We start from the raw sequence: 26,632 nt of genomic DNA, 5'->3' as shown, positions 1-26,632 counted from the left end.
TTCTATTATTATTTTCTCCTTTCACAGATCATTTCTACAGTGCTGTGTGTCTCTGTTGTTAATTCAGCCATCTTCTATTAATTTAACATTTTACTTTCATCATTTCACAATCAAAAATATCATGTAAATAAAACCTCTGCATGTGGGCTTCAGTTGCTCAAACACTTGTATATCTGACGGTCTGTTTGTTTTCTTTAACTTTGGGAGGAGTACAAATTACACACAGTATAGGCTTTAAACAAGCAGATGCATTTAGCAGTGTGCAGTTTTATCTATAATGTGTCCTCCTGAAGGAACACCTCCTGTATCTCCATTTCCAATGCATTTCAGAGGGCATTTACACCTGTGCTTTTCACCATAAGATAGAAATCCCTTCAGAAATAAATTGCATGACTTGAGCAGGTGTAAACAACCCCACAGTTTCAACCCATAATAACAGCCAGACACTGCAGAGTTGAGATGAACGACTCAACAAAACAAAACAAAAGCACTCCCTGTCTTTACTCCAGCTCTTAATTATCTGAGCACCAACAGTTTGTTTGTATAATTAGCACTTGTCACCTCTTCTTGTTAAATCACTGAATACCTCCTCAGTTGTAAGTCGCACTGCACAAAAGCCGCTGCCGCTATATGACTAAATGTACAAGGTTTCTAAGAACACCTTGGCTTTAGGGTGAACTCTCTCCTAACAGCTCTTAAAACAAAACACAGTGCAGGTTTGAGGCGTAAAACAATCTGCACAGGGTTACACAATGCGTTCAGTGAGTGGCTTCGTCTCGGGTTGCAGAAACTGGCTGGAGGAGAAGAGCAGTGACATAACAGCAAAACAACACTCGCATTGAGTCCATGCCCTCATTCTCACCACCGTACACTTCAGCACGCTCAGAAAGTCCATCTATTTCTGGAATTCAGAAAGTGAGAGGAGGAGAAGCTGCAGAGGGATAGCTATTTTCTCCAGGATGTTTTAAAGTAATATATTTGTGGATATAGATTAGATTAGTCAATAACGTAGAAAAAACTGATGAACTAATCTGACAATATAAACTGTAAGATTTTTTTTTGTAAATAGACAACACTCAATATTATAACTAAACTTATTTCAATAATAGATGATGCATGGTGTCACGTTATAGCAAAAATGCTCGATTCCACCTGTAGTTCCTGGACAGGTTGAGGTTTGTAAAGTTATTATTCATATGTGTAAATGAAATATTTAAATAGACGAGGTCAATAATATCACACAACTTTATATATGCACATACACATGTCAGATCATGCATGGCAGATCATTAGTACACCAAAATTAATATATTGAGGCAAAATACTAAATAAATTGTTAATAAAAAGCTGGTGCACTGACCACTGTCCACTGTCTTTAAAGTCCACATGAACCGGCAGTAACTGAGACTCTTATTTACATATGCTGATGTGCTTCCAGCTGAAACTGAATACTGAGTAGGGGGCGGGGCTTTATTTTTGTGCATCACTCCCTCTTCCCGTTATTTGCTATGAGGGAATGTAATTTGATGATGCACAATAAGAAAGCTCCACCCCCATACTCAATATTCCATTTTAGTTGGAAGTAAATCAACATAGTGAAATGGAATATTAAATAGGGGGCGGGGCTTTCATTTTGCACATCATTCCCTTTGACCGTTGGTTTGCTATAAGGGAATGATGCAAAAAAGTCCCGCCTTCTACGCATAATTCCATTTCAGTTGGAATATTGAGTAGTGGGTGGGGCTTTCTTTCTGCACATAATTTCTCAAAGTGAACTAACAGCAAGAGGGGCGTGGCTAAACATATCGTCAAACTGACCTCATCAGAGAATGCAGAAGTCGATGTCCAGACTTTGATTGAAAGTCTGGACATCAATGTATGCTAGCAAACTACAATGTATGCTAATGTGCGATATGTAAAGCAGCACTTCCATATGCATCAGGGAAGGCTCTGAGACCTATTTCCTTATGTTGATGCACATCCAATAGAAATGTAATATTAAGTAGGGGGTGGGGATGATTACTCCCTCTTACTGTTGGTTTACTATGAAAGAATGATGCATAAGAAAGCTCCGCCCCCTACTCAATATTCCAACTGAAATAGTATATTGACTAAGGGGGCGGGCACCATGCCCTCATAGCAAACTAATGTGCACGATAAGAAAGCCCCACCCCCAACTCAATATTCCATTTCAGTATGTTGATTCACTTCCAACTGAAGCGAAAAATTAATTATGGAGGTGAAGCTTTCTTACTGTGCATCATCAATTTACATTCCCTCATAGCAAAATAATGTAAGAGGGAATAATGCACAAAAAAGCCCCGCCCCCTACTCAATATTCAGATTCAGCTGAAAATACATCAACATATTAAAATAAAAGTCTCAGTGACCTCCGGTTCATGTGGACATTAAACACAGCGGTCAGTGCATCAGCACTTTATTCAAATTGTATTTAGTATATGGAATGGAATATTAAGTAGGGGGCGGGGCTTTGATTTTACACATCATCCTCTGGTACTATTAGTTTACTATAAGGGAGTGATACACAGACTTTGATTGAAGATTATCATCTTCAATGTATTAACTTGCACAGATTAATCATTTAAATAACAACATGCACTATTAAATATTAACATTTTAATCTTTGATTTGCATTAACATATCAACAATGCTAATGTAAGTCAAAAAGCAGCACTTTCATATGCATCATGGAAGGCTCCGATACTTTTATTTCAATATGTTAAAATAGCTCCAACTAAAACAGAATATTAAGTAGGGGGCGGGGCTTTCTCTTTGTGCATCTCTCTCTCTCTTACCGTTAGTTTACTATGATGAAGTTATGCACAAACAAGCCCCGCCCCCTACCCAGCATTCCATTTTAGTTGGAAGGACATCAAAATACTGGAATGGAATATTGAGTAGGGGGCGGGGCTTTGATTTGCACATCATCCCTCATAGAAGCAGATGCTCAGATTGAACATTACCAAAACACACATTTATTTTTCAGCACATTAACTTGCACGAATTAATCGTTCACCTACAGAATAACAATGCAAGCTCGCAAAATAAACATGATTTCACACAGACTCCATCATAAATGTATGTAAAGTAAAACAGCAGCACTTACATAGGCATCAGGGAAGGCTCTGTATTTGAGCAGTAAGTTCCTCTCTGGCTCCGGCTCCGGCTTCTGGTTGACTTGTAAGTTGTCGTTAATTAAAAACCCTCCGTCGAGACTGCTGCTGCGCTGGATACTCAGAGACGGAGGACTCTTGAGGAGCGTTTCAGACGGCAGAGAGCGATACAGCTCAGATGTGGACTTATGACTGAAGCTTTGGCTCTCCGCCGACTGGCTCTGTGCAAACGGAGCAACACTGATTCTAGAAGCTTCAGCAATCCCGCTCAGAGAGTTCGATGGAGACGTGAGATACGAGAAGCGTTCAAATCGAGATCCAACCAGAGAATCGGTGCTCTTAGCAGCGGAGCTGATCCGATCTGCACCAGAACCGATGTCAGGGAGAGATGCTGCACGGAAAATGGAGCGACTCGAAGCACCGTTCTCTGATGGCTGAAAAAAGAAGCTGTTTTCTAGCCGTGAGGAGGAGCTAGCGCCGTTTATTAGCGGTTTAGCAGAGCCGTCTTCAGGACTGAGATCATTCAGTGAACTCCTGCGCATTACAATACTACTCAGAGCCGAAGCACGAAGGGGAAGAGAAAGCCCACGATTCTGTGCATCTCCGAACTGTTGCTCCTTCATCATAGTCAATGGAGAGCGCATATCCTTAGTAGAGCTCCAATTAAAGCCAAAATCAAGCCCAGAGCTTCCGTTTAGCATGGATTTGGGCTCATGAACAGGTGAGAATGGAGGAGATAAAGGAGTGATAGAGGGGGAAACAGGAGCATCTTCTTCTATAGGCGGCAGGGAAGAGAATGGAGCGTTAGATGGCGCGCGCTGAACTCTCTGGCGTAGCGGTCGATCCATACTCTTCAGAGTATCCACTAGATTATCCATTTCTGAGTTGAGCAATGGAGGTTCAGTAGAGGTTGGTGAATGATGCAGCTCTACCCTCATCGCCTGGAAAACTTCAGAATCATCAGCCTCCACGATGAACAGAGCAGGCTCTGGATCTAACTGAGAGTGTGTTGGTATGATCTGCAGTCGTTCTCCAGGTAAACTAAGCTCCTCCCGGCCCCTCCCGCCACTGTAATGTGTAACTTCAGTCTCCGGAGAGTGGAAATGAGAGGTGTAGACTGCTTTTTCATAGCTGTGGGTGTAATCTGAACGCTCGGTTTTGTCCTGGAGGGCTTGGAAGCGTCTCTGCAGCTCAGGACTGGCTCTGCTGGGCTCTGGAAGCTCATTTTTAACCAGAGAAACTTTCCGGAAAACCACACCATCGTCTCTGCCGTCTCGAGGTGACGACGGTGGATTAAGTTTCGTGTTTAACACCGAGACTCCAGAGTTCATGACTGTATTCAATACTTGATTATGCTCAATCACTGTACTGGGAACAGTTGCATGAACGATCCTAAGAGAGAAAACAAAATGATTATATTTAATTATAGCAGTCATGCATGCAGGGAAACAGACATTAAAATGCAAAGAGTCTCAGTCATACTTAAGGACAAATTAAGCCACATTTTACACATTTAAAGTTAGATGATGTGTTTAAAAACATGAACAATACTTGTACACACTACAATAAAGGCTTTTCCTAGATTTGTTGTTTTGTTTCTAATCCAAATATTAAATGGTTCTTAAGAAGCCTTTTCTAGACAAGTGAACATACAAGAAGATATAGGATTATTCTGCTTTCACTATTGGCAGATTATTTAGCTTACTTTAAGGTAAAACTCACTTCATTTTGATTTATTACTTCTTAAAACAAAAATATATTTTTATATTTATTAATGGCAGTGATAAAAGCAATACTTCAAGACAATTAAGTCGCACTATAATAACATGAACAATACTTGTACAGCATTTATTAATTAATCATCGTTTATCATTTACTAATGCATTATTAAAAATGCACTGAGCTAACATGAACTGACAATAAATTATTTATGCTAATGTCAACAAACATTAATAAATACTGCAGTAAATGTACAGTGTAGTGCATTGGTCATGTTAGTGCACTTAAAAAATTGATTTTTTTTAGGCTGTGCCTTGTTTTTAGTCCAATTATCAACAAACTCTGAAATCAAGAAGAATTTTCTAGAAAATAGAGTCTTGTTTTCATAAATAATGAGTCAAAATTAAGCGAGTTTTAACTTAAAACAAGCTAAATAATCTGCCAAAGGGGCAGTTTGAGTTTTCTTATTTTGTTGAACATTAATGAAGTTATTTTGAAGAATGCTGAAAACCTGTAACCATTAACTGTCATAGTAACAAATGCTGTGGAAGTAAATGGTTGCAAGTTTCCAACATTTTTCAAAACATCTCCTTTTTTTTGTCAACAGAATAAAGAAATTCAAACCGGTTTGTGAAACGTGAAGGGAGAGTAAATAATGACACATTTTGGGGTGTACTGTCTCTTTAAGAACTTGAACAGAATGAATTACAGTCATCTAATATGGAATTTGAGGCCTGTTTGGTTTGTGAATATGAAAGGTGTAAATGGGAGTGTACTGAAACATGCGTAGGTGAGTTTCTGCAGTCTTTAAAGGGCACTTAAAATGAATCACTGTCTTAAAAGCTTTAATTTCTCCCTACAATAATTAAAAGAAGAGTGTGTAACTTGATGAAAGAGTAGAGATAGGACAGACTGAAGGTGTGTACAGCACTAACGACAATATACATGCAAAAATAACACTCAATAAAACACTACACTGTAAAATAATATTAATAATGCTGCCTAAAAATTTACATCAACTAAATTGACTATAGTAGGCATGGGCCGATATAAGATTCTGACGGTGTGATAACCTTGGATAAAACTATCACTGTTTCACGGTGTTGTAATCACGAAGCTTTTTAAATGTCTGAGTAAAAAACAACAACAAAAAAATCACTTAGGATAAAAGCATCTGCTAAATGACTAAATGTAAATGTAAAACAAAAATCTTACACATACCCACGTTAAAAAATTACATGATCCATTACTCCTGACAGCATATGTTTTTGGGTCATTGTAACTTATTCTACTAAGTTGTTCGTCTTTTAATTTAATTTATAGGTTACACAAGCTGTTTTAAGTCAGTTTAACATAAGTTCAATGGTCTCAGAAGGTTATTTGATTCAGCTTAAAAATTTAATTCAACCAGGATTTATTTAGAGTGTAGGAACGGTATAGCAGAACATTCTGGCGGTTTTAAAACCTGGACTTTCCAAACCGAGGTGTACCTTGAAAATGGTTATCGTCCCATGTCTAGACAAAAAATGCTTTTCTTACATAGTTTTCGTCTTGTTTCTATAGTCTACTGTAAATATCTAAAAACTCTGAAAACACGAAGCATTTTCTAAACAAGATTAATAACAAGATTAAAAACTAATTTCTTGTTTTCAGAAATGAGTTAAAATTAGCTTTATAATTAAAACGAGCAAATTAATCTGACAATGGGGAAAAAAAACGATATTTCAAAGCAAAAACTAGATTATTTTGCTCGTTTTCAAGAAAATAATCACTTTATTCTGACAAACACAAGAACACAATATTTTTACTTGTCTAGAAAATGCTTCTTGATTTAAAAATTAATAGATATTTGGACTAGAAAAATAAAACATTAATACATAAATGTAGTTGAAGTCTGATTATTAAAATAAGTTAAATAACTTTTTTTGTCATTTTCTCCTTTTTTTTTTTTACTGTGTAAAGGTACAATTTTGCCTTATGGATATAGAAAATGATGCATATTTCATTATGCAAGAATGCAAAAACTTAATTTAGACTTTAATGCCAACAACGCTCTCAGTGTTGGTTATAACAAGTGTTGGTTTGGTTAGTTAATTATTATCCAAGCAGGAAAAGCCCTAGTTTGACATAAACACACATTCCACACACAAACGACACTAAACTAAACCACACAGATGCACTCATCTGAACACAACGCCATTAGTAGCTTTTATTTGCTCTTACTTTCAAACAAGTAGACATTCACTGTAAAGAGGCAAGTATTCTTTCAGTATTTTGTGATTTACAGGTGTTTTCCATACAGGTGTTTTCCAAAATAAATTGTATTCTGGACTTTGATCACTTTAAATGCTGAAAATTCATCTGTGCAGTCAGTATAACAGAGTGCTTTTTATTATTAAGATTTTATAGTCTGAAACAATATTTTGTATATGCACATTAAGTCAAGGACTGGCAGTTTATGTCCAGATCTTTTGCACCATAATTTAAAACCCCAAACCCAGACAATAAATCAATTCAGATGATTAAAAATGTCAATAAAAGTCACCTTTTCCAAACTTGTTTAACAGCAAAAGTTGTTAGAGAAAAGATTAAAGTTCTGTAATGCAAGTCAGAACATAAATACACAGAGAAAACATGGATCAAAAATACCGAAAACTCCTAATCTACACATTTTTATACAGTTTAAAGGAGCAGTTCACTCAAAAATGTAAATTCTGTCATTTCCTCATCTCCCAAAGCTGCTAGAGTTTCATCTTTCTGTTGAACACAAAACAAGATATCCTGAAGAAGGCTGGGAAAAAAGACATTTACTTCCATTGTATTTTTTTTTCCTACAACTGTCAATGACAGATTTCCCAGCATTTTTCTGAATATTTAGTTTTGTGTTCAACAGAAGAAACTCTAAAATGTTTGATCTAAGTAAACGATGCATTTTGGGTGCACTGTCCCTTTAAGTGATTCTGAAGAAACTGCAAGTAAAAAACAGAAGTGTTTTGGTAGCAGGTTACAGAAAAGCCAAGATAAAGGGTCACTTCATATCATCTTACTATTGATATCTGAAAAAGTCATGTCATGTAGATTATTTTCTCTACCTTTAGCCTGGAGACATTTAAAGGGAGAGGTTTCAGGTTATATGAGCTTTCTGATTGACTGCATTTACAGTAAATAACACCACCTGCTGGTAAAACACTGCTGAAATTAAAGGTGTTAAAGAGACAGCTCGCTCAAAAACTAACCTGTGTGCTGTTCAAATTGACTGGTGAAAGAGTAAAATTTTAAAGGCATTTTGAGGATTGTTGTGGTTCTGATATTGGCTGAAGGACAAACCCTGCTCTTCTTAAAGAGACAGTACACCCCAAAATAAACATTTACTCACTGTTCACTCTCTCTCTCAAAAGCTTCCAGCTCCTTATGAGCGTCACGGATTTAGGGAAATGCTTTGAAAACAATACACTCATGGACAAATTGACTCCTCTTTGGTGATGTTGGTGCTGTTTTCCCCCACTGACTTCCATTATAATCACAGTAATTGATTGTAAAGCCTTGACATCATCATGCATTCTAGATTCTGGTTTTCTGGAGGGACAATTTGTCATTTTTACTGTTGACCATCAGAACATCCAGCAACAATCAAGAATGCATGATGCTGTCATGGCATTGCAATCAATTCATGTGATTATAATGGTTGTCAATGGGGGAAAAACAGCACCAACATCACCAAAGAGGAGTCAATTTGTCCATGAGTGTATTGTATTCAAAGCATTTCCCTTTATCGGTGTCAAAATCAGATCTTACTTTTTGCATTTGACACTCATAAAGAGGCTGGAAGCACTTGAGAGAGAGTAAATGTTTATTTTGGGTGTACTGTCTCTTTAAGAAGAGCAGGGTTTGTCTTCTAGCCAAAATCAGAACCACAACAATCCTCAAAATGCCTTTAAAATACTCTGGAAATTTCCCTGAACTGATCATTATGTAGACCTGTGACGTGATTTTACTCTTTCAGTGGAACTACTGATGGCATTTCTGCTATTTTTACATATAAATCTACTGATTAGGCCTTAAAGTCCTAAAGCTATTTTGTGGGCACATGCCTGCATTCCTATTTTAGCAGTAAATGATTGCAGAGTTTTCATTATTTGACTGAACTGTGTTTTTAAGTGGGTGTTTTCAGCACACAGGACTGACTGAACAGATTAAACAACAGCGTTATTGCCTAAACACAAGCACTCTTTCAAGAAGCTCTGAATTATTCGAGTGTTTACAGCACCACACACACCTGTAGTTCTGCTGTAAAGCTGTATCTTCCTGCAACAGTAAACCATAATTGCTGAACAAGCATTGCTGAGCCTTTACACACACATTTACACACCTTTACACAAGCAGAAGCGCCTAGAGCTCTCAAAGACAAATCAAAACAAGCAAAACCAGTAAATTAGCATGTGCGTTTGCTATCAACATGATTAGTGTCATAGATTATACACAACAGCTCCCCCTTATGGCCAAATTCTATTTTAGCTCTGTCAGTGATTAGTTCGAGACAAAATTAATTTCAATGTAAATAATAAATGATCAATTAATATAATTTATTAACTGCACTCAATGGTATATAAGCACATTTAAATAAGAAATCACTTATTAATTAATTAATGAAAAATTTATAAATAAAAATATTAAGAACAGTTCTATGTAAGAATAATTTCTATTTACTGTATTTAATATTTACAATATCATGAGCACAAAGGCTTTAAAATGTATATTTTACATATCACATTTTATTACTGGCCATGCAAATATATGTGCAATATTTTTATAATATATTTATTATTTAAAAAAAAACAATGACTGAATGCTCTGTAATCACCTTAAATTAGTAATTAGGTTTAGCGAAGGGTGTTTGGTATTTGGCTCATAATAATACTGCAACTATGATGATTATTTCAGCTTTCCAAGAAAGGCTCAAGATTGTAAATAAGTCAGTCATTAATTACTCACACTCATTTATTCCACACACACCTCAAACAACACTCCACCACAGTTTCATTTCATTTCTGTACTTATATAGCACAAATAAACTACAGTAGTTGACCACCGTGCAATACATAAAGACAAAATAGTAAATTAAAAAAAAATAATAATAAAAATAATTCACTTAAAATAAATACTAAAAATGATCAAGTATTTTAAAGGAGTTTTTCTTGTTTATCACCACGTAACTAATTAAGAATCCTCTTGACACTAAAAGCTGCTGATGCGCACTTGCATATTTTGGTTTAAATGTTTTTGACCTCTTAAAAAAATCATTGTAAAAATAAACCATGAGCATTCTTACCACCTAGAACACACTAGCAACCTCCTAGAATTGCCTTAGCACACACACACTTAGCAACTGCCTAGTTACTACTCAGAACAACATAGCAACCACAAAGCACACCTGTTTCTGTGTGGAGTTTGCATGGTCTCCCTGTGATGGCGTTTGTTTCCTCCGGGTGCTCCGGTTTCCCCCACAGTCCAAACACATGCGCTATAGGGGAACTGATCAACTAAACTGGCTGTAGTGTATGAGTGTGTGTGTGTGTGTGTGTGTGTGTGTGTGTGTGTGTGAGAATGAGTGTCTATGGGTGTTTTCCAGTACTGGGTTGAAACTGGAATGGCATCCGCTGTGTAAAACATATGCTGGAATAGCTGGCGGTTCATTCTACTGTGGCGATCCCTGATGAAGGGAGTAAGCCGAAGGAAAATGAATGACACAGTGATCACAGACCCTCTATCTGTGCTTGTAGTGATGTTTTACAGCCTGCATAACATAATTTAAATGCCAAGTAAGATGTTTAGCTTACATTTCAGTAAATAATAATAATTAAATAAATAAAATCTGATGCTTAAGTCTACTTAACCTAGTTAAAATTTGCATATAGGAGCCATATCTGTTTAGTGGAGACGCATTTATCAAGTGTAAATGGAAACGTTTCACAAATTCAGCTGACAAAACACTTTTTAAACAGGCCCTGAAAGTTGCATGCTTACTCTTGAAGTATGGTTTCTTCTTACAGCTGACGGCACTGATATGGAGAGCTGGAGTTTAAAACGTGATAATAATAATAAGATAACGAGAGTCTTTAGACGTTTATCGTGACATCAGTCTGTCAGACGCATCGCTGCAAGCATTCGAGACTTCCAGACACTCGAGCTACAGCACAACCTGTAAACACACACTCATTTTAAACCATTTCACACTCCCTGAACATGAAATGCACACATGCATTTAAAATATCTGACATTCATGAATGTGACCGGCTTCATTACATCTGACAGAAAGCGCCATGCATGAAACCTTCAGCTCTTCCGGCCACAATCCATCACTGGGAAACCCATACACACACATTCACACACATACATACACTACAGACAATTTGGCTTAACCAGAATTCACCTGTAGCGCATGTGTTTGGACTGTGGGGGAAACCGGAGCACCCAAAGGAAACCCACACCAACACGGGGAGAACATGCAAACTCCACACAGAAACGCCAACTGACCCAGCCAACGCACGAACCAGCAGCCTTCTTGCTGTGAGGCAACAGCACTACCTACTGCACCCCTGCGTCGCCTTCTTTATTTAAATCAATCATTAAAAACTATTGCTGAGCAAAGATTGATCACGTTTAGGCAAAACAATTTGTTAAAAAGATTTTTTAATTTAAAAGACATAAGACATGATATAAAAAACAACACAAACACACACACATACACACACACACACACACACACACACACACACACACACACACACACACAAACACACACACACAAACACACACACACACTAAACAACAATGCTTGCCAGCTTAATTAATAGACACCAGCAGAGCAGAGAAATGCTGAAGTACAATATGCAAATCCCTCAATCTGCATTCCTGCCGGTGACGTTTGTTTGCTCAGTGGTGCTCTGATGCTGCTGTTTCGGCATCATTCATAAAGATAATGTGAAGAATGTGTATCAGCAAGTATGAGTCAAGAGCCACTCTAAGCCTGCTTTACATTCCTGCTTCAGCCCAGCCCAGCCCACAGCAGAGGGTGAGGCGCTGATAAAGCTCTTCATCACAACTCCGACCTCATTTACACAACAGTCTGAAGTGCATCTACACTCCAGTAACCCCACACAGACACACACACGCACAGTAGATTCTGAAAAAGAGTGTTCAAACACTGACAGAAACAGATGTGCTGGTGCTGTGAATGCTGATTGATAATTGCCTTCATCACGTTCTGTACATCTCATAAGAATCATTAACACTATTGACCAGGATCCTCTTCAAATGTATTGATGCACACTTTTTGTTTTTACATTTGACTTATTTTTTATATTTTCTAGCTCAAATACTTGCTTAAACAGTACTGCAGAATTTTAGATACAAAAAAAAAAAAAAAATCAGATTTTTACACATTTTATTCACACAGACACACACATGCATGCACTCACACACACACACACAAGCACAGTCACTGACACTGAGAAAATATTGCAGAAAACAAAACAAGTTTGTTCCTAATATTAAAATGTTGTCATTCTTTTAGACAACAAGATACCAGTGTACCAGTGGTTTCAAAACCCAAGAAAGGACATCCATATAACCCTGATTTTATTTTGATAAATAAACATTTTCTTGGAGGTAAAAACGACATGCGTAAATGTTTTTATTTGAAATTTGAAATATTTTTTATTCATTCTTAGAGTTTAATAAAATAAAACAAACTTAAAAATTAATAAATGGATAAAATAAGGAGTGTTTTTATGTTTAAAAGAAATGCATATCACACACACACACACACACACACACACACACACACACACACACACACACACACACACACACACACACACACACACACACACACACACACACACACACACACACACACACACACACGGCATATGGTATGAATAGGTATGTTTATATTAATTTTATATGTTTATATTAATATTAATTATATGTAAAAAAAAAAAAGAAAAGAAAAAAATGTATTTGTATGTTTGTTTATATTAATATTAATCAAAATAAACAGTAGGGTTGTAATACTATCCATATTAAATCCATATTAATAACTCTGGAAAATATGATTCTGACACTTAATAATTTTCTGGGAAAAGAACACCCTAAATAATCCCCCCTCCCCTTTCCAGACCACAATAAAATAAAACAAAATTAATTTTAATCAAATAATTAGATAGAAAAGGGTGTGTTTTATATTTAAGAGAAATGCATATAAAGTATTTAAATCACCCTGAAAAATAAACATTATTCTGACAACTTGTAATTTTCTGGTTAAAAAAATGCCCTGAATGAAATTGATTTTATGAAATTTGGAAGATTTTCCCCTCAGACCTCAATAGAATAAAACTAAATTAATTAAAGATCGATTATAAATAAATAATAAAAATAATAAAATCAAATATAATCAGTGCGCATTCCTTTTTCAGATCAAAACACTGCATTTTAACAACACAACACACGAGAAATTAAGAAATTTTTCAGAAAAGCAAAAACAGTGGCATGCTTATATTAACTTTAAAAGGGAAATTCATATAAATAATGCACGAAAAAATTTTCCTACAATTTACCATTTTCTGGTAAAAAATGCCCTGAATGGCAATGAAATTTGGAAGATTTTACCCCTCAGACCTCAATAGAATAAAACAAAATTAAATAAAAAATAGACAGAAAAAGGTGTGTTTGTTTTTATGTTTAACATAAAACCATTTAAAGTATTTAATATTTTAAAAAAGTATTTAATTTAGTATTATTTACATCACTTTTTCAGATCAAAACACTGCATTTCAACACAACACATGAGAAATTATTCAGAGATTGGTCAGAATAGCTAAAACAATGCCCTGTTTATATTCATTTCACACACTAGAATAATAAAATGGAAAGCCATACCCATACCAAAAACCCTGAAAAATAATTATTATTCTGCTAATTTATAACTTTCCTTTTAAAAATTCCCCTATTACATAGATTAAAGCAAGATATACAGTCTTACCTTTCACCTGGTGTTAAACAGTCAGAAGCTGTTTGATCAGCCAAATCATCAGTCTCTTCCTTTCTCTCTGTATCTGATGTGCTTTCACTGATCTGATTCCAAAGAGAGATTGTATCTCCGTCCGCCTTTACCTCCTCCTGTTTACTGTCATTGGAGTGTGTGAAGGTCTGCTTTGTACTATAAGCACCGGAGAGCTCCTCAATGCTGCAATCTTGACTTTCACTACCTAGTGTTCTTGATAGTGTGTCTATATAGCCACCATGTGTGTTCTTATCAGTGCTCGAGTGGTGTTTGCACCCTGCCGTGTCCTCCAGGATTGTTATCTCTGTGTTATACTGGTGCAAACCCAATGGGAGTGGCAGATTCTCCAGGTGACTTTGTGATTGCATGCTTGAATCTGTAAGTGACACCTTGAGCAGCTCTGAGAAGGGAGGGGCTGGAGTGCATTCTTCAGGCACATGTTCTTGATGGACTGGTATTGCTGGTTTCGGTGTGGAAAGACTGGGAATCTGAGGCTCTGCTTGACCTGTCAACACTCCAGCTCCTCTGCATGCCTCTGTTTCCACTGCGGATGAGATTTGGTCCATGTGCGATTCATTGCTCATCTTTTTGAGCATTGGAGAATCTTCTGAAGCCTTGTGAAGTTTTGTGGCTTCGATGATTTGGTTTAATTCGTTGTCTAGAATGGATATTGCATCATTTCTAGTTGTCGTCCTCTCTGCATTGGATTTATTTTGATTTATTTGATCAATAGATTCCAATCTTTGAGTTGATGCATCTTGAGCATATTCCTCTCGGTCTTCATATGCTCTGGATGTTTTCAGTTGCTCGGTCCCCATGTGCAATTCATCAGTCTTCTTTTCGACCATTGCAACCTTTTCCAAAGCCTTGTGAGGTTTCGTGGCTTCCGTGATTTCTGCATTGGATTCATTCTGATCAACAGACTTCTCAATAAATCTTTGAGTTGATGCATCTTGAAGACATGCTTCTCGGTCTTCATATGTTCTGGATGTTTTCTGTTGTTTCTCAGTCTCTTCATGCAAATCATCCCTCTGCTTTTCGACCATTGCAAACTTTTCCAAAGCCTTGTGAAGTTTTGTGGATACTTTGATTTCTGCGTTGGATTTATCTTGATCAACAGACTTCTCAATAAATCTATGAGCTGATATATCTTTAAGATGCTCCTCATGGTCTTTATATGCTCTGAATGTTTTCTGTTGTTTCTCAGTTTCCATGAGCACGTCATCTTCCTTCTTTTTAACCATTGCAAATTCTTCCGAAACCTTCTGAAGTTTTGTGTCTTCAGTGACGGATGTTGCATCATCTGTAGTGGTCATCCTTTCCGCATTGGTTTCACTCTCACCAATAGACTTCTCAGTAAATCTTTGAGTTGATGCATCTTGGAGATATCCCTCTTGATCTTCATATGCTCTGAATGTTTTCTGTTGTTTCTCCATCTTAGTGTATAATTCATCTCTCTTCTCTTCGACCATTGCAACCTTTTCCAAAGCCTTATGAAGTGTTGTGGCTTCCGTTATTTCTGCATTGGATTTATTCTGATTTATTCGATCAACAGGATCCAAACTTTGAGTTGATGCATGTTGAGGATATTCCTCTTGATCTTCACATGCTCTGAATGTTTTCTGTTGTTTCTCAGTTTCTATGAGCACGTCATCTTCCTTCTTTTTAAGCATTCCACATTCTTCCGAAACCTTCTGAAGTTTTGTGTCTTCAGTGATGGATGCATCTTGAAGACATTTCTCTTGATCTTCACATGCTCTGGATGTTTTCTGTTGTTTCTCAGTCTTTGCCTTTAAGGACTGAGAGCTGAACATCTGGTCTGAAACATCTAAATGAAGGGGAGGATAAGATGTCAAAGACATGCTAGGGATGGTATGGTTTGGAAAACCTGAGGATGCTTTTGCAGAGCTGTCAGTATCAGTTTGGTTATTGTCCTGACCCTCATGGTCTAATATTTCGGTCAGGGTTTCCACATCTGAATCAGGCTCATTGTTAGAGAGAGATCTGTGGGAATGGTCAAAGCTGATGTGGTCTGAGGGACCTGAAAGGTCAAAGGTGACTACTTTGGTTGACTTAATGATAGTGTATGCTCGAGCTGATGGAGATAAAGGTATATTCGACTCATTCTCAGGAAGGACAGGTTGAGCAGGGTTGTGTTTCTCTGAGTCAGTGGCATATGCTAAAGAAGAATAATTATCTGTTGCATGAGATTCCTTTGAAATGGTCACACAACTACTCTCAGGGGGAGTTTCTTCTCGTGAACCTGAATCAGCTGTGGAATGTACAGTAACATCACTTTCAGAAACATTGGTATTGGAGGAAGATGGTTTTCTATCAGTTTTTATTCGGTTTCCTTTTATTCTGGAGGAGCACAGAGTGCTGGACACAATCACATATGGCTTTGAGGACACATGGTCTGATTCACAGATGTCTGTAGTGGGACTGGATGGGTCAGAGTTGATTACATTACTGTCAATGAAAGACTTGTTTCTGACATTTGCAGAGGTGGTATGAGAATCTTCATATGATATGGTGTCAGCTGGATGACTGAAGGAGTCTTCAGGAAGGTTAAAAGCAGAATTTGTGTTTGTGCTGAAACTCTGGGTCATGGTACTGTCTGAGTTGAAACTATCATGCATGGTAGAGGTGGAACTTTGAGGGATGTAAGAAGAGGAACTTTCATGGACTAATGGAGTGGAACTATGGGGAACAGAATTGGTGGAACTCTGAGGGATGGAAGAGATGGATATTTGGGGAACAGAAGAGGAGGAACCCTGAGGGATGGAAGAGGTGGATATTTGAGGAACAGAAGTGGGGGAACTCTGAGGGATGGAAGAGGTGGAAATTTGGGGAACAGAAGAGGAGGAACTCTGAGGGATGGAAGAGGTGGAAATTTGGGGAACAGAAGAGGAGGAACCCTGAGGGATGGAAGAGGTGGACATTTGAGGAACAGAAGTGGGGGAACTCTGATGAATGGAAGAGGTGGAAATTTGGGGAACAGAAGAGGAGGAACTCTGAGGGATGGAAGAGGTGGAAATTTGGGGCACAGAAGTGGAGGTACTCTGTAGGATAGATGAGGTGAATATTTGGGGATCAGAAGAGGAGGAAAACTCGGGGATTAAAGAGGTGGAAATTTGGGGATCAGAAGAGGAGGAACTCTGAGGGACTGAAGATATGAAAATTTGGGGAACAGACACTGAAGAACTGTCAGGGACTGAAGATGTAGAAATTTGAGAAACAGAAGTAGAGGCACTTTGGGGGATAGAAGAGGTGGAAATTTGGGGAACAGAAGTGGAGGTACTCTGTGGGATGGATGAGGTGGATATTTGGGGACCAGAAGAGAAGGAACTCTCAGGAATTGAAGAGGTGGACAATTGTGGATCAGAAGAGGAGGAAACCTGAGGGATGGAAGCAGTGGGATTTTGGGGATCAGAAGAGAATGAACTCTCAGGGATGGAAAAGACAGGACTTTTGGGTATGAACAAAGAGGAACTCTCATGAATGGAAGAGTCTGTGCTCTCAGGTCTGGAGATGTAACTCTCCTGTGTAAGAGATGCTGCATTACTGTATTCTCCGTGTTCCAGGTGTGACCTTTTCTGAGAAACAACATTGTCATGTGAAATACGGGCTGTAGATGTATCAGTACATGCTGCAGTTTTCATATCAGTACCAGGACAGATGTAATACTCTGAAGTCTCAGAAGTGATGGAATTCTGAGCAGATAGTTTTCCATATTGGGTATCGGGTTGAGCTTGGGCATCAGATGAGATGTTTGGGCTATCAGGGGGGGTTTGGTAAGCATCACTATCAGAAGAGTCGATGTATGGTATTGCTTTACTCTCCTGAGCTGTAGGCATGAACCCTGCATCTTCTTCACTGAGTGTAGACTGGTCGCTCAGCACATGCTGGGACTGGGATTGGTCAGAAGCACAGGGAGGTTCTGGTGCAGACCTCACTGCCTCAACACAAGCCTGGATTTGTTCTGTTTCTTTATGGTTGTCAAATTCTTCCTGTTCACTGATGTGATCTTTCACTCCTGAAATGTCACTATTGCTGGTAAGATCCTGAACCCGATCTCTGTTTTGCTTCTTCTTCCTCCCCCAGGTCAGGGATCCAATAAAGCCCTTGGGTTTATGAAGGTCTGTCTCAGAGTAGCTCCGCTTCCCCTTCTAAAATTGAAAAAGAATAAATAAAAGGATATAAGTAACAGATTGAAGAAATAGTTCATGCAAACATTAATATTTTGTCATCATTTGTTTGTTTTAAACTTTTATGAGTTGATTTCTTCTGTTGAACACCAAAGCAGATCTGCTGCACATTGACCATTGACTTCCAGAGTAGGACAAAACAAATACCATGGAAGGCTATGGTAACAGGTTTTCAACTTTCTTTTAAATATCTTTCTTCATTTTCGACCAAATAAAGAAACTTATAAAAGTCTGGAACCACTCGAGGGTGTGTAAATAGTGAGTAAATTAAAATGTTGGGCTGAACTGTCCCTTTAACCAAGCATCAGAATGTTGTTGTTATATTGGTTAAAGACATTAAAACAAGATTCAAGAGATCACACTTAGCTGATGATTGATAATAACGTGTGTTTGGCATGCTGTCCTGGGAGAAAGCCCTGAGCTCAGAATATCCATGAGCCCGGGGCTCCTTCACATTTGGAGGGCAAGAGGAGAGTTTGAGCTCAGGTAGGTCTTGAGAACTCCCCTACTTGTGCTGAGATATATCAGACTAAAGCCCCTTTCACACAGTGATACCGGTAAATATCTGGAAAGACTTTACCGGTATATACAAAAAAGCGCTGTTCACACAGGCGAGGACGTTACGGAAATTTTCCGGAAAAGAGCATTCACACATCCATTCCAAAATACCGGTAAATTCTGACATCGTTCACCACAAATGAGCTTTAAACGGCTGCGCTTGTATTTGTAAACATTTGACTAAATTACACACTCTGTGGATGATCAATATTGTGAACAACTTTCGCAGGATCACTTTCGCATGTCGAGATGTTCATAATATGTGCGTGTGCAGGCGCTCACAGGCTGTTCCACAGGCACACGCAAAGCTTGAAGGTAAACAAACAACGGCTCATCATAAGCATCTCATCGATGATTATTTACACAGTTGGCATTAAGAAGAACATATAAACGTGATCTGACTAACTTCTAGCAGCTAAATGTGTCTGGAAAAATATTCAAAGGCTTTTATTCTCATAAACCGCGCGGACGTAAATGCGTCTGACTGTTGTGATTGGCTAAAGCAGACGTCTCACGTCAGCACGTTCTAGACGTGCACGCGCTTATTACGGGAATCTTCCTTCTGCATTCACACAGCGCAGCATTCCGGCAAATTACCTTTCCGGAACTTCTCTTTCCGGAACTTCTCTTTTCTCTTTTCTCTTACAACTTCTCTTTCCGGAAAATAGCCAGAACGAATTTACCGGTATTTTCAAAAAGGACCTGTTCACACATACAACCTTTCCGGAAAATTGCCGGCAATTTTCCGGAAAGGTCTGTATGTGTGAAAGGGGCTTAAGAGTTGCCTTAGGATGCTATTTTGAAGTGGTCAATTTGCTTTTGGTGTATGTCTTTGGACGATGGGGGGAAACCAGAAAACCCAGTGAAAACTCTCGCAAACACGGAGAGAACAAGAAAACTCCACACAGAAATGCTGACTGGCTTGGAGAGGGCCAAACCAGGAGAGTTATTGCTGTGAGGCAACAGTGCTACCCACTGGGCTGCCTTTCCGGCCTATCAGAGAAGGGGAGGAGCAGGGGTGGATGGGGGGATTCTTCAAGACGAAGACGACTGGAGTAGAAAGCTCTGGTAATTGATAGTGTGTCAGTATTCATCCGATTGGTGCAAATATACGCAGCTAAGGCAGTACCATCTGTGTTTAACCACAAGTATGTGATCCTCTCGAAAATAGTTTATAAATAAACCCACCTTTGCAAAAGACATCAGCTAAAATATAGTTTAACTTAACAACAGTTTACATAAACAAACCTTTTCAATATTTGGAGGTTAGCTAAAGAAACATTTCGTATAACCTCACCTGGCTGATTTGCATTCTCTAGAGACTCCTTTAGGTATGAGAGGTATATATGTGTGTGTGTGTGTGTGTGTGTGTGTGTGTGTGTGTGTGTGTGTTTATAAAGTGTTCATGAAACATCTTCATCTTAGTTTCATAGTTTTATCAAGACTGAAAGTGATTCAGCCACATGGAAACACAATAAACACTTTATTTTTTTACTTCTTAAGACCTCAAAAGTTGTAAATGAAAATAAATGTTAATTCTATAGATTTTTTTCCACATACGAGTAGGCAAAGCCATTGAAAACTTATTGGTGGAGACATACGAGCTCATTTCTATTCTCATGCCTATTGATTTTTAACCATGAAAACAGCTTTTGCTGCTTGATGTTGCATAGTTGTACTTTTTAATATATTTATTTGTGGGCAGCATGTTGGGGCAGTGGGTAGCACTGTCACCTCACAGCTAGAAGGTCGCTGGTTCGAGTCCCGGCTGGGTCAGTTGGTGTTTCTGTGTGGAGTTTGCATGTTCTCCCTGTGTTCCTCCGGTTTCCTGCTATAAGTGAATTGGGTAAGTTGAATTGTCTGTAGTGTAAAGTATGTGTGTACATCCTGGTCCTCCAGGTTGAGCGTTGACCTAATAAACCACCTTATAAAAATTAGATGTTACAAAACACCAATATGGTGCAACTAAATATCAACTTCGATGTAAACATGAGTGTATTTATTTGTATGTATTGTCATGAACACAGTTGATTGTACAGCACGTAGCTTGATCATTTACTGACATTAATTATTCCTGGTAATTTCCAACACATAAGCAAATAAATCAGAAGTTCTAAAACAAAACAGCAGAAATAAAAGCACATGTTGAAGAATCAGGCCAATATTCAAGCTTTCCTATTGACCTTATTCTTCAATGTGGATGTGCGCTCGTTTTTATGATTGTTTTAGAATTTCCGATTCAGTCACCAAGGAAAAATAAACTGCAGAAAACGGCCAAAATACTTGCTTTACAAACAAATGTTTGCATGATTATACAGACAAAATAAAAACATGTAATAAAAAAATCTCAGTTTACAATGTCAAGCAGCGCAATGAGCTGATTTTTACGCCTAAAAATAAATGGAAGTGAATGAAACCGAAAGTCTCGAGCCAAAAAGAGTCAACTGGCTGTGCCTGCTCATACGCAGAGAATAAGGTGAATAGTTTTATCAAGACTGAAAGTAATTCAGCCACTTGGAAACACAATAAACACCTTTTATTTTGGCTTCCTGAGACATCACAAGTATTAAATGAAATGTAATCTAACTTTAAATAGTAAAACTGTATTTTACAGACGCAGCAACAAGATGAAGATCTCCTTATGAAATGTTGTTCTTGGTGAAAGACAGTGAGTGTGTTTCTGAAGTGTGTTCAGTGTTTGATCTGATCATAAATGTCATGCATTATAGAGAAAGGTGTGTCCTCATCTGTCATCCAGGGTGGAGGACTTTTACACGCAGAAATCTCCATATCTGCTGGCCATCAGGTCATAAAACTACACTAATATTTTGAAATGCGCAACACTGTGTCATTTCATCAATAATTACATACATGAATGCAGAACATACCCGCATCTTTGATGACAGTCATCTAAAAACAATCCTGAAAATCCCTCATTAATTATCCATGAAGCATGTCTGTCAGTGTTTATTAATAATGTTTGACCTGCTGGAATTACACTAATGAGCTTTCCACATCACTAATAAAAGCTATCTGCTGTTTCAGTTGTACATGCTTAACTCCTATCATAAATCAGAAGGCACTGGGTGAAACCAAACACACACACACACACACACACACACACACACACACACACACACACACACACACGCACACACACACACATAGACACACACACACGTACAGTGTTAATGAATATTATGACTTCAAAATCAACCAGAAACACTGAACATGTGCGCCACCTGCTGGACAGACTCAAACTAATTACAAACAAAAGCCTGCGTGAACAAATGCTACACAACTATGGTGCGTCTCAATCAGCGCCCTTGTTTGCTAGTTAGTGCACTGATTAGCACTTTCTCAAAATCAAAAGATCTTCAAGTGCACTAAAAAGTGCACTGAAAAGTCCCACAATGCACTGTGAAACACTTACCACTATATGCACCCTTAATGGAAGTTCAGAAGTGTGAAATAGAAATCACACGACCCAAATCATCAAACAAAATGATAAACGAGAGACGTTTTCTAAAGAGTCCATTACTTATTTTAAGATGCACAAGCAGAGCTAGACAGGTTAGGAAAATTCTAGCAAACATTAATAATTATTTAAGGGTCAAAATGCTGCTTTTATATCAAACAATCTAATTATGTAGCTATGTAGTACTTTTAGTAAAACTAACATGGAAATGATTAGTTCTGCTGCTGTTTAGAAATTGCAGTTTTGCTGATGTTCAATATGAACGTTCTCATGTCACAATCAAGTGTGTTTTAATGTGTAGTGAACCAAACTCAAAAAGTGCTAGTTAGGTTTGCTTACTAGTGCATCTAGAGAGCTGATCAATAGTATCTGGATGCAGTCTTTATGATTTAAGCTGAGATTGCATCGCTCAGAGATGCAATGTCAGACACAATGCACTCAATGGAGCTAGTGATGTCACTGTGAGGGGTGGGGTTAGGTGAGCACATTAAAAAGCATTAGATGCAGCTCAGTTTAGGATGTAGCCAGACCCCTCTCGAGCTGATTGAGACGCAGCCTTAGTTTATAGATTCTACCTAAAAAAAATTAACAATGTAAAACATGCATGTACTATTTTATATCTGCTCTGCAAAATGATAGACAATCTACTGTAAATACTAAATCATAAACAAGAAGAGCGCCATCTGCTGATATATTAGGGACTGTTTATGAGTTCACTTTTCTTGCACTATTCTAGCAATGTTTATTATTACATATTTACGTACAGTATTAACTAATTAATTTATATAATATTGATTAGAAAGATTCAAAGAACAACAATTATCTGAATTAAATAGGGCATTATTATTATTATTATTATATTAAACTTATATATTATTTATGGTAAAAATAAATACTTTTATTTAGCAGGGATGCTTAAAATTGATTAAAAGTGATAAAAAAAACAGTATAATGTCACTAAAGTGTTCCATTTTATTAAAATGCAGTTTTTCTGAAACTTCTGAACTACTTTTAAAACAGTAATATTAATAAATGTTTCTGAAACAGCAAATCAGCATTAGAATGATTTCTGAAACATCATGTGACTGAAATAATAATCCTAAAATGTCATTTTAAAATATACTCAAAAAGAAAAGAGTGATTTTTAAACAGTAAAAACAAACATTTATAAAATTCAGTAATTGCAGTAGTTTGCACCAAAATGCAAGCATGGTGAACCAAAGACACTTCTACATAAAGCAGTAAATATCCCGTTTCTACATGCGACCAACAGACCAATTTGCTCCTGAAATGTCAAGCAGCATAATTATATTTAATCAAGCGTGTCCTTCGTCATGCCTGAGCACGTCTTTTGTGCAAAAAAGAGAATGTTAATAATTTCTGGACTCTTGAACATAAGCATGACCTCATCCCCCCTGCTTGATATCTTCATTTAGTACTCGAGGGTGAAATAAACAAATAATTATTCAGAGCTGTAACTATTGAAGTATATTAAAGAATAAGTTGTGATGGTAAATGTAATCATGTTTGAAATCTTGTTGTCAAAAGTGGAAAATGTAAAGTCTTAAAAATATAGACAAAATAAACATTCCTGATGACAATTAAACAGCATTTTGGAGACAAACTATGACCTTTAAATACATAATATAACATGTCAGCAAATGATTATTGATTTATAAACATAAAAACTATATATTATAGTAAAAAAGTAATTACCTTTTGCTCAAAAATGTAAAAAAAAACCACCTGCTAATTAGCATTTTTAAATTTACACACACACACGCACACACACACACACACACACACACACACACACACATATATATATATATATATATATATATATATATATATATATATATATATATATATATATATATATATATTTTTTTTTTTTTACATTTGTTCAAGTAGAAATTAAAGGGATAGTTCATCCAAAAATAATAATTGTCATAACTTACTCAGACTTCACTTGTTTCAAACATTTATATGTTTCTTTATTCTCTTAAACACTAAAAAAGATCCTTTGAAGAATGTTGAAAACCGGTAACCATTGACTTTCATTTGTTCCTCCTACTATTCAAGTCAATGGTTACCACTTTTCAGCTTTCTTCAAAATATCTTCTTTTGTGTTCAACTCTTAAAGGTTTAAAACACCAGAGTCAAACTCAGTTTCTAGAGGGCCACAGCTCTGCACAGTTTAGCTTTAACCCTAATTCAACACACCTGATCAAACTAATTGAGTCTTTCAGGCTTGTTTGAAATAAGCATGTTGAAGCAGGTTTGGAACTAAACTGTGCTGGGCTGCGGCCCTCCAGGAGTTTCACACCCCTGATTTAAAACCACTTGAGGGAGAGTAAATAAAATGTACTTAATTTAATTAAGGGAGTACATTTTCATTCCTAAAAGAACTATCCCTTTAAGTAGAAATTAAGCATGGTGAAGTAACTAATGTCTACCAGCAGGGGGAAACAGAGTCACACTAACAAAATGCATAGTTAAATAGAAAGATGCATACATTTTTATGATTACACTTTACACATATATGACTCCCTATTAGCTGTGCAATTGCTCAGAAACACATGCATATTTAGACTTAAATATATACTGCATGGTGTAGCTGCATAAGTTCAGATGTTTACTTGCAGGATCTCTCAGATGTATATAACAAATCATATTTTGGACTGTAAAGAAGGCTTTAAATTATTATTTTTTTAAATGCACTAAACACTAAAATGTGCATTTAAAATTATTTATTAATATACTTTTTTACTCTTTGATAAATCAGTGTTTAAAAACATTAATTAAAAAAGTAGTTATACATTTGTGTATTTATTTATACATTTAAAAATATATTCAAATGTATTGTTTTATTGCTTTATTATATGATATTTAAAAACACAGTTTAACAAAACACATTTAAATATGTCTATTCACTTGTCCATTTAAATTGTGATTTATTTATATTTATTGTAAGGCTTCACTTATTAAATAAATCATTACATATGTTTCCTTTTATTTCTAAATGGCACTCCAGGTCCTCAATATTTGTGCTCTCTTAAAAGTTAGAAGTATAATATCTAATGTCTCATATCTGTATATCTTATGCTTTAAACTGACTTGAAATGCTCATACAGTCTCAGACCCTTAATAAAACACGCAAACCCTTAATAAAAGACCCTTAATTAAAAGACCATTAACGCCTTAAGACCCTTAATAAAAAAACAACACACTTTTTTAAATCTAAGTTTAAGTGTTTTTAAAAGTGGCTCCTGTTCTGTGATGTATTAATTTGTAGATGTGCATATTGCAATATCGATGCATAAGTGACATATTGTGCATCCCTCCTATGTATTTGTTCTTGCTAAATACCATTAAATAATAAGAGAATAAATACGGCACACTCCCACACAGGTACAGGTGTGCATCTCTCTGACCTTTGACCTGCCGAACAGAGCCGTCTTGTGTTTATTCTGCTCTTCTCCATCCTGAATGTCTCCGTCAGCAGATTCAGCTCTGTGGAAAAACACACACACACACACACTCCGTTACAGATCTGCGTTCAGTTTAAAGTGCAGATAGATGCAAACAAAACAGTGGCCTTGAGTTTACTGTGCGACGCCAACGCTGCTGTCAGTCAGAGAAAGATGACAGGAATGTGCAGAATTATATGATACTCCTACAACAGGTTATTCATATTCATAAAAGATACACTGACAGCATACTTTCCGCCTGAAACACACACACACACACTCACACAAACACTCTGTGTGCCTTAAAGAGACAGCTCACACAAAAATGAACATTTTCTGTTTATTTACTTTTTACGCAGCGGATGTCCTTCCAGCTGCAACCCATCTCTGGGAAAGTTTTGGGCGAACTGTCTCTTTAAATGTAACAAGTATATCACGTTATAGTTTTTGAGTTAATAAAACTAATAAAATTAGTGGCAGAAACCAAAAATGAAAAATTACTATCGACTTACACTCAATCGCTTGTAAACTTTTATGAGTTTCTTTATTCTGTTAAACACAAAAGAAGACAATTTGAAGAATGTTAACAAAACATCCACTGACCTTTATAGTACTAAAAACTATAGAAGTCAATATTGTGTCTATAATATCTCTCTCTCTCTGACAGAATTTACAAATTTAGGAGAACTGTCTCTATAAATTTAACAAATATATCAGCTTATCATTTTTGAGCTCATAAAGCCACTAAAATTAGAAGCAAAAACTGTTTAACTCAATCTGGTGCCTCAGAGGGGCAGCTCACCCAGAAATGCAAATTTACATTCTATTTTCTCACACTCAAATGCCTGTATACCTTTATGAGCTTCTTCTGTTAAACACAAAAGAAGATATTTTGAAGAATGTTAGATACCTGTTACTATTGACATCAATAGTAGGAGCTAAAATACCATGGAAGTCAATGGCTGTTTTCTTCCAGCATTCTTCAGAATATTAATAAG

The 26,632-nt window shown here is 36.9% G+C and overlaps 1 protein-coding gene across 3 annotated transcripts in view; it reads right to left on the bottom strand.

Moving 5' to 3' along the window:
• The window catches only part of crybg2 (crystallin beta-gamma domain containing 2), a 72,046-nt gene that overhangs the window by 31,864 nt on the left and 13,550 nt on the right, over positions 1 to 26,632 (bottom strand). For 2 of the 3 annotated variants that reach the window (XM_009294480.5, XM_073931956.1), the window contains exons 2-4: positions 25,599 to 25,677; positions 13,897 to 18,086; positions 3,128 to 4,526 (exon numbers count right to left, since the gene is read on the bottom strand). In XM_009294480.5, coding sequence (XP_009292755.1) covers positions 3,128 to 4,526; positions 13,897 to 18,086; positions 25,599 to 25,677 — 5,668 coding nt within the window. The remainder of the gene's footprint in view (positions 1 to 3,127; positions 4,527 to 13,896; positions 18,087 to 25,598; positions 25,678 to 26,632) is intronic. The other variant, XM_073931957.1, reaches the window with a different exon arrangement.

This window comes from Danio rerio, chromosome 19 (genome assembly GCF_049306965.1).
Source record: "Danio rerio strain Tuebingen ecotype United States chromosome 19, GRCz12tu, whole genome shotgun sequence".
Taxonomy (NCBI): Eukaryota; Metazoa; Chordata; class Actinopteri; order Cypriniformes; family Danionidae; genus Danio; species Danio rerio.
The sequence above is the reverse complement of the archived record's forward strand: the minus strand, read 5'-3'. Positions and strand labels throughout refer to the sequence as shown.